Below are 16,730 nucleotides of genomic sequence, written 5' to 3' on the forward strand. Positions count from 1 at the left end.
GTTGGTAATCCTTGTAACTTTAATGCTTTTGAACATCATAGAACAGAACCAACTTGTTTAATTGAAACAGCTGTTAATATTCAATAATTCCATTTCTCATAAGGTTAACATGGGAAACTCCAGAGCCATTGGGGCGGAGCCCGAAAGGATTTTTGAAATAAGAATATGCCTATATGTTAATCGGGAATGTGAGCTATCATCATGCCAAATTTCAGCCCAATCCGACCAGTATTTTTCGCGTTCACTTGTCACAAACATACATCCATACATCCATACATCCATCCATCCAAACTTTCTCATTTATAATATTAGTAGGAAGTAGGATAACCAAGTGAATGTGTATCTGGATGGGTGTCTGTTAGACCAGGCCACTCTATTTCTACTCTCCTCATACGCATAAGATATCTTATTATTAATTGTCTCCTACTTACGTTTTCAATATTTCTTCTTTGAACTTGAGGCATTTTCTGTTCTTCCTACAAAACTGATTACCGGTTTAACTTGGTCTTAACCTTCTGAATAAATATTACAAACATTAATATTTACTCCCAAAAAGCAGTTTTTTTTATAAACAGCTGTTTTTGGCTTTTAAATTTCTCCTATGTATTTCTTATGGAGAAAATCCGACCTTTGAGAGGGTCTCACGCCCTTCAGAATAGGAATTTTAAAATTCTAAAACCTTATTGCAAAACTACATATTGAGACGAAACTTTTGACACCTTAAACGTTAAAATCGGTCTACAAATAAGGGAGGAGTTGCGTTAACAAAAAACGGCTTCACGTATTATATATATAGATATATGATCAATATTGTGGATACCAGCTGACCAAGTAATTGTTCTTTGCAGCTCAAGAAGAGTTGAGGAAGACCTGCCCTACTATCAAAGAGACCCCGGAGAAATTCCGACGTCAGGCCACCCCCGTAGTGGACCACTTCAATCCTCTGCTGTACCCCGTGGTCACTCACCCTCACAACAAACAGTACGTCAGCCAATACCACTCCCTGGCCTCCTCCAACAGATACAGTCCCTACACGGTCTACTCTGCGGGGCTCTACCCTCGGTTCAGAAGCATCTTGGCTCCCTTCGACCAACCAGGTGCACACCCAGTGTACGCCATCCCAATGCATGAGGTTTGTGTTTTACTTTGACCTTGACCCAGTAATAACAAAAGATCCATAATATAATAAGTATGCTAAGTGCTAAGTCACATTTAAGGTTCGGCTACTCTAGACCATCGATGTATAATAACTCCCGCCGTGTCCTGTACAGTAAGTAGCTTGCATTTTTTGTTTACACAGAAAGCATTAATCAGAAACAATTCTATTTATTTCCTTCCCACGCTCTTTCTTGTCTAGCATAGTTTAAGCTTTAAGATTACTCAAAGTTAAAGTAGAGTTTGTAATGATAATTCAACCCATATCTTTAACAAAGCTAAATCTAATGTTACGCTGCAGAACGCAAACATCAATTTCATTTTATTGGTGTAGCTGCATATTCGTACTGATCTGATAATTAAACTTCTTAATAATTTTCTCTCTTTAAAAAAGGACGTCCTGGTGAACTTTAATTAAACATGTATATTGTGCGTCAAAATAAAAACAATTAAGTTCTTTATGGTATCGCTGTCGGTATTATAGCAATAGGGAAACACGAACTTCATGTATCGAGCTCACCCCTATTTATCCAGAACCATCCGTCTTCAAGTTGTCTTGTCCGCCAGGGAGGTATGTACCTGCCTGCCTACCGGCCTCGTGTACAAGTTCTCGCAGCTAGTCTGGGCGCGCGGCCGCGCTAGGGCAGGGGGTGTAGAGGGGAGTGTTTATTGCTCGTTTCCAAAAACATTCGGCCCACACGGCACACTGGGGTTGTTCAGCGCCTCACTGCTGTCTTCATGGCTTTGGCGTGGGGGGCGGGTCCGCGCGCCACGGACCCGGCGCGGACAACCCCAAGTTGAAGGGTCCGCGCGCCCAGACTAGCTGCGAGAACGTAAAAGTGCACTGAAGGTTCGTACAATGTTTCTTAGGAACAAGAATAGAATCCTTTAACAACTTCGAGTATGCACCATATACAGGGTGTCAAAAAGGTCTTAGGACTTTGGGATACGATTTTTTAAACCAAATTAAATAAAAAAAGGCCATATTATGAGTGTATTATGTGTGTAAAAATGTGTCTATATTCACCCACTTATGTGCCATTTAGTTTTGTATACATTACATTTATATCTTTGAAATTTTCCAAACGATCTTTATAAAACTTGGTATCCAGGTATATTATTACACTTAAAGAGATATATACTCGTATTAAGGGGAAAACATAAGTTAATAAAATTTAAAATTTCAAAATGGCTGCCGATTTAATTGTTATAACTTAAATAACCAAAGAATTGATAAATTAAAAAAAAAACATGTCGTGAACACTTTAATTTAGCACTAGCAGCAATACCCGAGCCTCTCAACGAGGTCAATATGCAGAAGAAACAATGTTGGTTCTTTGAAATGCCTTAAAATGGTTTCACACCTACTATATACATTTATTTACATACGAAATTTAACTTGATAATAGTACGTTTTGGTTGAATCAGATTGTGAACACTTATTTAGGCTACCTAGGATACAAAATCCATGATAGATTTAAAGTATAATGAAATAACATGTTGAATGGTTTGTACTGTAAACGAAAAGCTATCACAATAGTTCCAAACCTGTCAATAGTGTAATTTTCGGACAAACTTTTGTGAAATTATGATCAGGCAAATGGAAATTGGCTTCGTCTGCAGGTTTTTCTGCATCAGGGTTATTTTATTACTTCTTACCATAGACTATGTTCTTACTCAAAAATATATCTAAAAGATAATTCTCATAAAACTCAGTAAGATAAGAGCCTAGCTTTATACGGCAATGATTATAGAGTCTTATTTATTTCCTTTGTCTATGAATAATTTATTTTACAATCACTTTTTCCCTGTAAAATATTATTACAGCATTTTACAAATATTAGAACAGACTCAGTATGGATCATAAACATAAACAAATGACTTAACTGAAAGAATCCTATAGGGCTACTAATCACTTTAACATAATGTTTTGACAGCTCCATTTAAGCAATGTGAAATAATGTTTACATGCATGTGAGTAACATCATTATTTTATATTTATGATCCATACCCTTTCTGTTCTAATATTCGTGCAGTAGTTAATGTTTGAACTAGCTGTGTGGGAATGTGAAATCAAAATTCTTTGACAGTTCTACTTGTTTACATTAAAACTTTGTAGGTTTGTTCTTTGTTACCATGGAGACCAATCAATATTTACTTTTAAATCTCTCACCTCAGAACTTAGAAAGCCCGCGGGTCCTAGGTCAATATCGAAGCGGGAATAGTTCTATATGTATCCTCGGAGCTGTAGCTTTATTTTTGTGCAATTTGAGCACAGTCGGTTCAGTAGTTTTTGAGTTGATCTCATACAAACACACAGACAGACAGACACACATAACCTCTCCTTTATAATAGTGAATATATAGATTTAAAAATTCCAATATTCATCACCAAGGTCGAATGACAAATAACTGAAATGTCAGGTGTTTTAGTTGAAAAATAAGGTGCACTCTAACTAACTAGCTTAGTCTTATTTTACAACTAAAAAAGATTTTGGCGAAAATTAGAGTACGTGATAAGTAGCATACACCCATGCGACTGTATTTTGGCAAAGGTGGGCGCGGTCAATACAACATTAATCTAAGATTTACTGCCATATTTAAGTATATTGTTGAAGGGTTGTCCTTTCATAAATTGTATTTTTGCAATAAACATTTTTATAGCTCTGCACAAAGTTAATTTCCATCTATTTATTTTTACGCAGCGCCAACATTTTATTACAAATCACAAAAAGATTTACGCAGGGTCGGAGGTGGGGCCGCTGAGATGCCCGGTTTTGCAATAAATGTCTGTCCGGCTAGAGAACAATTTATGTGCACTCGGCTCAGTTGCCATTTAGCGAGGGTTTAGAGGAAAGTTTGCTCGTTAAACCGCAAGCCAACCAACACATGGTCGCGCGACGCTCTATAAAACTGCAACTGCTTCCACCTGAATCTCGTCATCAAGACCTAACTCAAGCTTGCACATGAACATAAATCGAAAGGAGAATGTTACCAAACTCTAGGTAGCCCACTAACTACCAACCCATCTCTTGCCAACGTTAAAAGTTACTACGAAGTGAGTATCCTATTTCCAACGTTCACAGTTTCTACGCAGTGACGGTTTTCACGTTCGCTCTGGCAAAGGCGTTATCAACGTTCATAACATCTCCAATGACGGTTTTATGTTTATCCTGGTGACGTTAAACCATCCGTCATCGACGTTTAAAATGTCTACATATTAATTTAGATTTCATGTTGTTTTGGCGGTCTAGTTATAACGGGTGGTCCATAATAACCGCTAACATTTTGCTTTGTTACAGCTCAGCTAATTCATGGGTTAGAGAGACGATTTTTGCGTTGAATGGTTCCTTAACTAATATCGTTTTTGTAACTATAAGTTGTTCAAACTATTAGAATTTTTTAATGGAGGTGGCATAAAAATAAAATAATGTGTTAAATCTAAGCAATGTTTGTTTTCCGTGTGTGAAGTAATAAATAAAACAACACTGTGTAAAATAGCAGTTAGATTTGATCAAAACTCGAAGAAATATTTACAAAATTATTACATAGCTAAACCATTTTTACTTATGGAATATGACATCCCTCATATTATGATGTCCACCGACATCCAAGCATGTTTTCAATCTTTTTTGGAAACATGCAATCACCTGTCGTATCATGGGCATTGGTATTGCGGCAATTTCTTACGTATACTGTTCTTCAGATCTGCAATAGTTTGGGGCTTCGTTGCGAAAACCTTGCTCTTCAAGTAGCCTCACAAATAGAAATCACAAGGCTATAGGACTGGGGACCGGGGAGCTGCAACCGGGGGATAGCGAGTTGACGATAACCGACGATAGTTTGACATTGCGTAGATTTCATCCATTATTTATTTTTATGCCACCTCCATTAGAAAAGTTAAATAGTTTGACAAACTTAATTACAAAAAAATGCTATTAATTAATAAACCACTCAAACCCAAAAATCATCTATCTAATCCATATAATAGCTGAGCTGTAACAAAACAAAATGAGCGGTTAGTATGGACCATCCGTTGAAGTAGTCGTTCATGTTCAAAAGACAATATCTCATCAACGTGCATAGTGTCTGTTATGTAATATTTTTGTATTTGTCCTAGCGGTGGTAATAGAAGTAGTCGTCCATGTTCAATAGACATCTCATCAACGGGCATAGTGTCTACAATGTGATGGTGTTGTATTTGTCAGTCTACAATGTGATGTTTTTGTTTGTCCTGGTAGTGGTAATTAAAGTAGTATCTCGCTCATGTTCAATAGACAATATAACATCAACGTGCATAGTGTCTACAATGTCAATGTGACAGTTATATGTTTGTCCTGGCGTCGGTCGTGGTAGCGTAGGAGCTGCTAAGTAGTCGTCCCTGTTCTGTGCTGCAAAGTACCTGATTCTTATCAACCCGCAATGTGGATTTTTATTGCAATCCTATTTAGTGCTTCACAAATCTTGAGGCCGTATCTTTTAACGACCTTACTCTGTGGCTGATACAACGACACCACAAAGCAAGACTGCACATCCGTAATATGGCATCGAAAATGATGCAAACGAGCGATACGAGCGATACGTCGAGCGATACGTCGACAATGATACAGTATTTTCTATAAAGAAAGTTTGAATTTTATACTACTTTAAATAATCTATTATTCTAATTCCGTAAGGAATTTCTTGTGCACAGCAAATCTCTTTTATTTATTAACCGATTTTGATGATTGATGTGTCAAATTAAAGGGAATTATCTGAAGAAGTCATGGAATAATTTTTGTCACGCTCAGTTCAATGTGCTTCGCCCCATTGGACTTTAAAGTTTCCATGCATCTATATAAATAAAATTAGAGTTTTGTCTGTACATTGCTCAGAATTATATACTTTTAGGTTATTTTTACGTTTTATACATTAAAGAAGCAGAAACGAGTCTTATCTCAATTTCTGTCTGTCTGTCTGTCCCTTTGTCTGTAACACTCAAGATGGCATTTTACGCAATCTTCTCCGTGAAAACCAGAGTACATATCAAGATCCAAGTCTTTAATGTATTCACTGGATTGGCGAGAGTGTCTTTAGTGATTTAAATATAGCCTCACTACTTTGTAAATAAAATTACGGACGTTCAAAAATGCAGTTTTGTGCGATTTTTGTCAAATTTTCGTTCAATTTTTATCACATAATCGTCTATGAAATAACGAACAGCTGTTCGGATCAAGATTATTTTTTCTAGCTGTCAATGACATGTTTACAAATGTTGTTTACAAATACCGCAACTATTTCGAATCAAGTTTTGAAAGCAAATCCCAACCAAGTGAGATTAAAAACGTTTTTCTTACATAACGGATTTAATTAATCGCAAGTGCAATAATATAGTCTAATAGTGTAACCGTAAATGAAATTAAATAACTAGACATCGTCCAAATCAGAACCAGAAATTCTTTGAGTATAAAATGTTTCTTGAGTTTTGACAACCAGAAAGAAGAAGACCTTGAATCAGTGTTGTATAGGGCTGTGACACTGAAATGATCGTCGCCAATAGCTTACAAAAAAGGTTTCCACTCATTGACGGCGCTTCAATGGCGGTTGTGTAAAGTGTAAAGTAAAAAATCACAACTGCAGTGGGTGATTGTAACAGAGGTTTAACAGAGGAAGTGCTAAACTCGCTTTTCCAATGTGTCACTTTCTGTTTCTACTCACCGTGTGATGCAATCGCTGGACCATACAGCCAATAGGCCCATAGCTCATATCTTGGGTACGTAAGCCTACATATTTATTCATAACAACCTTTTTGACGACGATCCTTGATACCGGTACTTGTCCATAGAGTACATGGCCTACCTACTCAAAAAATAAAATTACAAATGACCAAAACCCCAACATTGTGTGATTTTCGTCACATTTCCTTCTAATGTTAATAGATATACTAATCATTGTTTAGAGAATGCGTAATCTATTAAATAACAAAAAGTTGTTTGGGTAAGGTTGCTTTTTTTCAAACTGACACCGATAAGTTTACGCTATAACTTTTTACGAGAAAATCGAAAAGCAAGAGATCAATAACCTCGGGACTAGATATTAATGTATTTAATTGGTCCGATTTACTATAGTTCTTAGGTAGGTTCTTACGTAGGTACTGGTTCTTTTCCTTAGAACCGGTAGTTTACAAATTTGATATCGTTGGTGTTGCACCTTATTTATTAGAGCCGTCCGTATTCAATTTAAGTGATGTCTTAACTCTGTATAAGTTTTGCTTTTTCTGTCTGGATTCCAAATCTTAGCTTACCCGGTATGCTAAGAAAATGATAACCTATTTGAGTAAAACATTTGTTGGGCAAACCATCATGAATTGTTTACGCCTTTATATTGTTTATGTATCAATAGTCCGTGGCCTTTGTTGGATTGTTGTATTGTGTTGTTTTGTTGTATGTTGGTAACGCATTAATGTCCTTATTTCTCAGTGTTTCACGGAATGGACAAGAGCACCTTTGATACTGAAAATGTCAACCGGAATAAAGTGTTAAATGGCGAGGTTGAGGTAGTACTTTAAATGCGTTTAAGTTAACCGATGTGGAAAGTAACTTTCAATTATAGGCCTACTTTAGGGCTACGCTTCATGGATCTATAAAAGATTTTTTAGTTTAATCATTGGACATATGGACCAACACGATCCGGGTGACATTTAATTGCGAAGCATTTATTTTGGCTTGAACTGTCAGATACTGTATTTGCGAAGGTTTATAATATAATAGTTTTGCCAGCATATCTGCAAATATGCAAACTAATTGCTGTTCTTAATCTTAATATGAGAAGGTTTCAACTGACTACTATAAGATCCCCGTGCGTAGAACGGGCACACAGCTAGTTTTTAAATATAAGTGAAAATTTAGTTAAGTTTATCAAACATATGATTCATTTCCTTTTAAAAACATCTGTCTTCATAAAAATAACCTCTTTTATATCATTTTAATATTTACTTTTACTGTTTATTTTTACTTTCTCCCCCTATACCATAGTATATGGAGAAAGTATTGTTTTCGTCAAAATTTTCGAGTTTGAGTTTTGAGTGGATATATTCGTTTTGGGCCCCCCTGGACCCAAAAAAGTGGTTTTCGAAGTGATGTCTGTGCGTGTGTGTGTGTGTGTGTGTGTGTGTGTGTGTCTGTGTGTCTGGATGTGTACAGAGCTAGAGACTACACCTGTGGTCCGATTTCGATGAAATTTGGTATGTAGGTTCTAATCTATGGTATCTCCAGGCGTTTTTTTTTATTTTTTTGAAATTTTGATTTTTAATGGGGATTTTCCCATAAAAACCCATAAAAAACCGGAAAAATCTGATTTTCTCAAAAATGGCCCGAACGATTTTGATAAAAATTTAGTATGTTGTAGCCCTTTAAATTCTGAATAAAATGGTACAAATCCCATATCTGTAAAAATTACGGTTCAAAAGTTATGGTCAAATATGTTATTTTCCCATAAAACCCCATAAAATAACAAAAAATAGGATTTTAGAAAAATAAATACGGTTTTTATTTAACATAGTATGTTATAGTCCTTACAATTTTGATAGTTTTTTTTATTTTTTAGAAATTTTTATTTTTAATAGGGATTTTCCCATAAAACCCCATAAAAAACGGAAAATATGATTTTCCTAAAAAGGGCCCGAGCGATTTTGATAAAAATTTAGTATGTCATAGTCCTTTATATTCTGAACAAAATGGTACAAATCCCATTTCTGTAAAAAATACGGTACAAAAGTTATTGTAAATTATGTCATTTTCCCATAAAACCCCCATTTAATAACAGAAAAATCGGATTTTCCCAAAAATGGCCCGAACAATTTTGATCAAAATTTAAAATGTTATATTCCTTTAAATTCTGAACAAAATTGTACAAATCCAATTTCTGTAAAAATTACTGTTCAAATGTTATTGTAAATTATGTCATTTTCCCATAAAACCCCCTATACTTCAATTAAATAACAGAAAAATCGGATATTCCCAAAAATGGCCAGAACAATTTTGATCAATATTTAGCATGTTATATTCCTTTAAATTCTGAACAAAATTGTACAAATCCCATTTCCGTATATTTACTCTCACCGCTTACACATGATAAAGGTTGTTGACAAACTTATGGGAGAAAGTATGTGTCAGAATGCTGATACCGTTTATTCAGTTTACTTTAAAATACAATGATGACTGATGAAATGGATAGATCACCATTATGGCCAATATGTTTAAAAAAAGTTCACCTGCTAAAAACATGAGAGCTAATCCAAGGGAATCAATATTTGCTGAATATCTTTTCCGAATAGGGAATGGCCATGAGAGCTATCATAATGATCTTGGTGATGCATTGATACTTCTTCCACCACAATGTTTTGTGAATGAAAATATCATTGACAAAATCTTCAGTGAAGGATTCTCTGAAGACGCTTTAAAAAAGACAAAAAAATCATGCATTACTTTCACCAAAGAATGAACGTTGTGACGAAATAAATAATAAAATAGTTGAGCAACTAAATAATGACAGTCGAGTTTACTACTCAGTGGACACATTGATTCAAGAAGAGGGGGGCCAGTTACATATACCTGGTGAATTGCTTCACACTTTAGCACTAAGAGGTTTGCCTCCTCACAAATTATGCCTTTAAAAAGGTGTAATTGTAATTTTACTAAGGAATTTAAATCCACAAAAAGGACTGGTTAATGGAACCAGATTAATGGTAAAGAGATGAATAACAAAGTCCTAAATCTTGAAATTATTACTGGAAGTTCGGCTGGAAAACGAGTGTTACTGCCCCAATTACGTTTAGAACTATCAGAAGGGAATTTTCCCCTAAAATTCAAACGTCGACATTTCCCATGTCGAGTCGCTTTTGCCATGGCCATTACAAAAATTCAAGGACAGACACTTGAAAAATCTGGTCTTTATATGCCAGAGCCCTGCTTTCAGCATGGGCATTGTACGTAGCAATGTCAAGATGCCACGCTTTTGATGATCAAAAAATAATGGTTAAAGAACAACGAAACCAAAGTCATCTGGCTAAAGACGTTAGAGTGTTAACAAAAAACATAGTATGGGAAGAGTTTCTCATTTAACATTTTAAAAGTAAGATGACAATTTTAACTGGTCAGTCAGTATTCTGTAAGCCTACTCTGTTAGAACCTTTATTAAAACAGTACCGAGCTTAACATTTTTATTTATTGTAATTAAAATTTTAGCTTTTAAAAGTTTGTTCTTTTTTTCGTAGTGATAAGTTAAGAGTTAAAAGGTTATTTAAATTTGTTTAATATATTGAGATATAGTTAAGATTATTAACTGGAAACAACTAGTATCATACTAATTAGTTTAGTCAAGAATATTACTTGTTTTTTCATGTGTCCACATCTCATTACACTAGTACCTTTGACTATTAATACAACAACCTAGTACATTGGTAACACAAAACAAAAATATGAAACCATAGACTGCGCAATTTTTAAAATTAGAAATGGTATATTCTTCTAAGATCTGCTTGGATTAAAATTAAAATTTCTAAAAGGTTTGGTTTAAAATATGCTAACAGCCCAGTCAATAAAGGTTTTATGTCGGAGGTTATTCTGGGAAAGCTGGATTTTTCTATGCTGTTAGACTATGTTGAAATAAGCATTTTCCCTTAAGTCCCCACTCCTCCCCCTAGTGCTTTCCTCTCAACCCCCCCCCACACCAACCTCTTTCATTTTAGATGAATTTACAGTGTCTTAGAATATTAGCTATAGCTTTGAAACGGATAAGGATAACAACGCATTCTTTTGTTAATCCTTTTTGCGATACGATTTTCTACAAAAAGTGCATTTACCATGTTAGCCTAAATATTTATAGTTTCGTAAAAAAGTAACATACACATAAAAGATTATTTTTTACAGATTAATATTATGAAACTTTTCCTTGTAAATTTTTTATACCAGTTTGCGTTAAAGTTGAAGTACATAATTTAAGCTTTAAAATTATATATAGTTAGTAACAGTTTGTTCGCGGATAAATATAACTAGTCCAGTAAATCGATTTCACATGTCTCAGGCCTTTTAAGTGCCGAAACAATGAAAATAATTTACGTATATTATTATGGCTGTTGTATTTGAATTTGCCGCTTTATATAGGACCATTGACTATTGGATACTGAAGTTGTATTAATAGTCAAAGATAGGACATATTTAACTATTTAACGTTCTCCAGATTATTAGATTATTAATCTGCGGAATTTTGGAAGGGTGGATGACGTACCACTTTTCAGTGTTGGAGAGATGGAGGCGGCCGTCCTGCCCCTGAAGAACAATAAAGCTCCTGGACCCGATGGGGTACCCGGTGAAGTCCTCAAGAAGGTTTTGACTACTAACCCCTTGATCCTTTTGCGCATGTACAACGCCTGCCTAGTCGAAGGAGTTTTCCCCTCGTGCTGGAAAACAGCTAGGCTTGTGCTTGTTGGAAAGGGGAAGGGAGACCCAGGTCTGCCATCCTCTTACACAGACCTCTGTGTCTATTGGATACGGCTGGCAAAGTTCTCGAGAAGTTGATCCGTTCCCAACTGAATTCAGCCGTGGTCGCTGCGGGGGACCTGTCCCCTCGCCAGTATGGATTCAGGATGGGGCGATCTACGGTTTACTCTGTTGAGGAGGTGAAGCAAGCCATGATGAGATCTGAGGATTTTAACCACTACTCTCGTAGGGTTGTGCTGCCCGTAACACTCGATGTGCGAAACGAATTTAATTCCGCGAGGTGGTGCGATATGCTGGATGCTCTGGAGAACACCTTCCACGTTCCGACTTACCTCATTTGTATTATAGAGGATTATCTCCGGTTCCGCCTCCTCATGTATGACACTACAGAAGGCCCATGGGCGATGAGTGTCACTTCCGGTGCTGCCCAAGGTTCCATACTCGGCCCAGACCTCTGGAATGTCGCGTACGTCAGCCTCCTGAGGTCTGAAATGCCTGAGGAAACTGTTTTGGTTGGGTACGCAGACGACGTTGCGGTTTTGATAGCTGCACGTAGCGTTGAGCTGGCTCAGCTAAAGCTGAACCAAGTTATGCGTACCATAAACGCATGGATGGCAGACCACGGTCTCTCGCTTGCTTTGAGCAAAACTGAGATCGTGATATTAACAAAAAAAAAAACGGATTGACACCATCGTGCCGTTGAGGGTAGGGGCCATCGAAGTCCAGACCGTTCATTCTGCCAAGTACCTTGGGGTTATGGTGGACAGCAAGCTTAGCTGGCGGGATCAGATTTTCCGTACGGCGGACAAGGCCGCTAGGGTGGTTTCCTCTCTTATCCTTTATTTTAGGATTGTTTTAGAATTTAAATGCAATTTAAAAACGTTTTTATTTTTGACATTTTTTTCTGTAAAGCTACCCTTTTAGGAGTTACAGCGTGTTATATCTAAGAAGAAAATGTCTTGTGTTGTACATTCGGCATCCTGTAGCGTTTAAAAGTTATAGGTAATTTTCTAAGAGACTGTAAATTTATCTAAAAAGGGGGGGGGGGGGTGAGAGGAAATCACAAGGTGAAGGAGTGGGGACTTTTAGGAAAATGCACATCTCAACATGGTCTAACAGCATAGACAAATCTAGCTTTCCCAGAATTACTTCCGACATCTGCCTTATTTATATCTTCATTGACTGGGGCTATAAGAGCTGAATATTCAAGAGTGGTTTGGGGTCAATCTCCATGGCCATGGTTAACATTTCGAAAGATTCAAAGAGCAAAGCAACTTGGGTAAACTATCACGCTAGGGGTTTTATTTTTTGTGTTTTGCCTTTGGTAAATATTTTATATCGATTGCAAGTTGGTGTAAGTTTGAGACCCAAGAATATTTGCACAAAATAAAAAAGAAACTAAATTCGGTCCGAAATTCCATGAATTAATCTTTTATGGCAGCGACGTAAATTTGCGTATCTATTATTCTAATTCCGTAAGGAATTTCTTGTGCACAGGAAAACTCTTTTATTTATTAACCGATTTGATTATTGATGTGTCAAATTAAAGGGAATCATCTGCGGAAGTCATGGAATAATTTTTGTCACGCTCAGTTCAATGTTCTTCTCCCCACTGGACTTTAAAGTTGCCATGTATTTTTAAATATAAGCATTGACTATTGTTGTATTAATAGTCAAAGATATAAGTTAAAATTTAGTTAAATTTATCAAACATATGATTCATTTCTTAAAAAAACATCTGTATTCATAAAAATAACCTCTTTCCCTTGTGTCATTTTAATATTTGCTTTTTCTGTTTATTTATCAGTTTACTTTCAAATACAAGGATGACTCATGAAATGGGATAGTTTATTTGTGCAGTTTCATTTAGAGTGTTAGGGAGTAATAAACTGTTATTTTGTTATTATGTGATTGTATTTTATTTTATGTGATTTTATTTGTTCAGATATGGTAGTTTTAACGTTTTATAGACATTTTTATGTGTTGTGTTTTTAATTTTTTATTTTGATTAAGCTATCATATAATTCCACCCAAAGGAAACAATACAGTGTTTGCGGATAGGCGACGTATTAAAAACAGAAATCGTATGATAAGAAATCGTGTAAAAATGTCGTTGTGCCGGTTTTTGACATTCAAAGAATTTTCATGTGACCGCGTGATTATTTTAATATTGCACGGATAGATGCTGCCACAGCAGACTATTTTGACTTGGGAAATCTTACCGAGGAGTGTGCTTACTGCAATGCCAAACTGTTTTTTTTTTTTTTTTTTTTTTTTTTTTTTAACTAATAAAACGTCCCTGTGTTGCCATAATGGAAGTGTTAAATATTAAAACACCACATTGTCATCCTAATTTATAGAACTTGATTGTAAGTCGTAACTAACAATACCTAGACAATATAAGAAAATACAACAGTGCTATGTCTTTCGCCTCCTTTGGAGCAAACATGGCTCTGCTTCCTGGGCAAGGTCCTTACTGCTTCAGAGTACATGGTGCAGTTTACCATCGAATGAGTGCTTTAGATGCATATTCTGGTAGTATACCAGCGTTTGGCCAATTATATATAATGGACACTGCAGAAGCCAATAAGTTTAGGATAAATCATTCATCTAACAGAGATCTAAGAATCGAAGTGTTAGAATTACTTAACCAGGCACTATATGATTGTAACAACCCTTATTTACATTCATTGAAACAAATAAGGGAAGTTGAAGAAGAACTACAAGAAAATGGCGATGGCATTTCTAATCTTTGCATGGTTTTCCACGACGTCACTGGAGCTGATTTGAGACGCTACAATCCTGCACGAGTGAGAGGTAGCAGCGGTCTTTGTTGCAGACAACGATGGTGCACCACCGATCAATCGCAGTATTCAAGTTTACAAAAGGGGATGAGGAAACTTAAACAACCCAAATTCTCTCCAGTCTTTGCCAATCACTAGCGAACATATTGACCCGTGTGTGTACCCACTCCTGTTTCCTGGTACAAATGTCTTCCTGTTACAAATCAAACCACTACAAGACAAAATGTAACAATGTAACAATTGCTCAGGATCGTTTTGCTCAGCATACAATTAAATGAGTCCTCAGACTCCATAATAAAAGCAATAGTAACGAAGCTAAATATATCTGGAATTCTAAAGAAATATTCTTGGATAAAGCTCCTATGTCTAATAAGAATGCTTCTGTAGAAAGATTACTGCGAGATATTGCCAGACGAGAAGACCAAGAAAAGCCTTTTGGTGGAAAGGTGATTGTTTTGGGAGGTGATTTCCGGCAATGTGCTCCCATAGTCCCTGGTGCAAGTCGCTTTGCAATAGTAGAAAATTCAATAATTAGACCACCTTTATGGCCAATGTTTACAAGGATTTTACTTGCTAAAAACATGAGAGCCAATTCAAGCGAATCAATATTTGCTGAATATCTTTTATGAATAGGGAATAGCCAAGAGAGCTACCATAATGATCTTGGCGAGTCATTGATACGTCTTCCACCACAATGTATTGTGAATTAAAATATTATTGACAAAATCTTCAGTTAAGGATTCTCTCAAGATGCTTTAAAAAGGACAAAAAATCATACAATACCTTCACCAAAAAGAATGAACTTTGTGACGAAATAAATAATAAAATAGTTGAGCAACTAAAATTAAAACGTCGATAGTTCCCATGTCGAATCGCTTTTGCCATGACCATTACAAAATTCAAGGACAGACACTTGAAAAGTTGGTCTTTATCAGCCAGAGCCCTGCTTTCAGCATGGGGCATTGTACGTAGCAATAGCAATGCCAAGATGCTTTTGATGATCTAAAAATAATGGTTAAAGAGCAACGAAACCAAGGTCATCTGGCTAAAGACGTTTAGATTGTTTACAAGAAACATAGTATGGCAAGAGTTTGTTATTTAACAGTTTAAAAGCAAGATGAACATTTTAACTGGTCATTTTAACAGTCAGTATTCTAATCCTACTCTGTTAGAACCTTTTTTAAAACAGTATTGAGCCTAAGATTTTTATTTATAGTTAAATAAAAGTTAATCTCTTAAAAGCTCTTCCATTTTTTTCGTAGTATTAAGTTAAAACGTTATTTATAATTTGTTAATGATATTAAAATATAGTTAATATTATTAACTGGAAACAACTAATTTATTTAAAGAATAATAGGAATAAAAAGCGAGAGTGAGATAAACTTGTAGCTTTCTTGCTGACTAGATCAACAGTTTCTATAGCCATGAATATTTTTATCATGATTAGGCCTAAGGAGAGCGTGGAGTCAAATTTCGATGATCACAGCAATTATTTATTTTTACTTGCTGAGTCTGAGCGAAGGGAATCAGCCACTTTTTTATTGCTTCTAAATAACGATTTATAGGATGTGGAGTTTCTTGAAGATGCAGATATTGCGAAAGGCTAACAGTGATTTATGCAATAACGATCGCTGTGCAGGTAATAGCTGGGGCAGGCGGCCCGGCGCAGCCAGTAGTAAAATATTCAATTACGTAGGCATTAAAATGTATCATCGGCAGTTTCTACTCAGGCTTCAATTCCAATTTTATGACCAATAAGGGCGAGCGTTGTAGCCCTGCTTTATGCAAACAAATGCATCCACTGTGTAATCTTTTACCATGATTCTGTTTCCAATTTCAAAATGAATTAAGTCAGGCAATTAATTGACCAATTCACTTTTAAAATGGTTATTGTATTTTACGATCAAAATTGATTGGGGATTGTATGTCACTTGTTATAAGTTGCTACTGTATTTAAACGTTTACGACCGTAAGATTGAGGTAATTTAAAACACACTCATGGAAAAGTATAATCAAAATGGAAACAATCAATCATAAAAAGAAAACCGTAGTGTATCATTTCCTTTTATTTAAGGTTTCACCAATTTGCACGTTGCATAATACTTGTGCGGAGTAGAATTAACTATATTTTACATTTAAGGAAACCCGCTTTAGTTTGATAACTTCGTATGACGTTATTGTGGAATCAACTCAAATAATCCTGTTTAACACTGTGGCTGTATTCCGTATAAGTTAAAGTAGCGCAGTAGACATGCACCGTGAGGAGGTTGTAAAGTCCCTCGGTTTATGAACAC

The 16,730-nt window shown here is 35.9% G+C and overlaps 1 protein-coding gene across 2 annotated transcripts in view; it reads left to right on the plus strand.

The window, feature by feature from the left end:
- LOC128983675 (uncharacterized) overlaps positions 1 to 16,730 on the plus strand; it is a 114,879-nt gene that overhangs the window by 64,338 nt on the left and 33,811 nt on the right. For both annotated transcript variants that reach the window (XM_054403070.1, XM_054403071.1), the window contains exon 2: positions 849 to 1,132. In XM_054403070.1, the coding sequence (XP_054259045.1) occupies positions 849 to 1,132 (284 nt within the window). The remainder of the gene's footprint in view (positions 1 to 848; positions 1,133 to 16,730) is intronic.

The sequence above is a fragment of the Macrosteles quadrilineatus genome, unplaced genomic scaffold (assembly GCF_028750875.1).
Source record: "Macrosteles quadrilineatus isolate MER2022 unplaced genomic scaffold, UCM_ALF_1.0 Scaffold_1__1_contigs__length_201487025, whole genome shotgun sequence".
NCBI lineage: Eukaryota > Metazoa > Arthropoda > Insecta > Hemiptera > Cicadellidae > Macrosteles > Macrosteles quadrilineatus.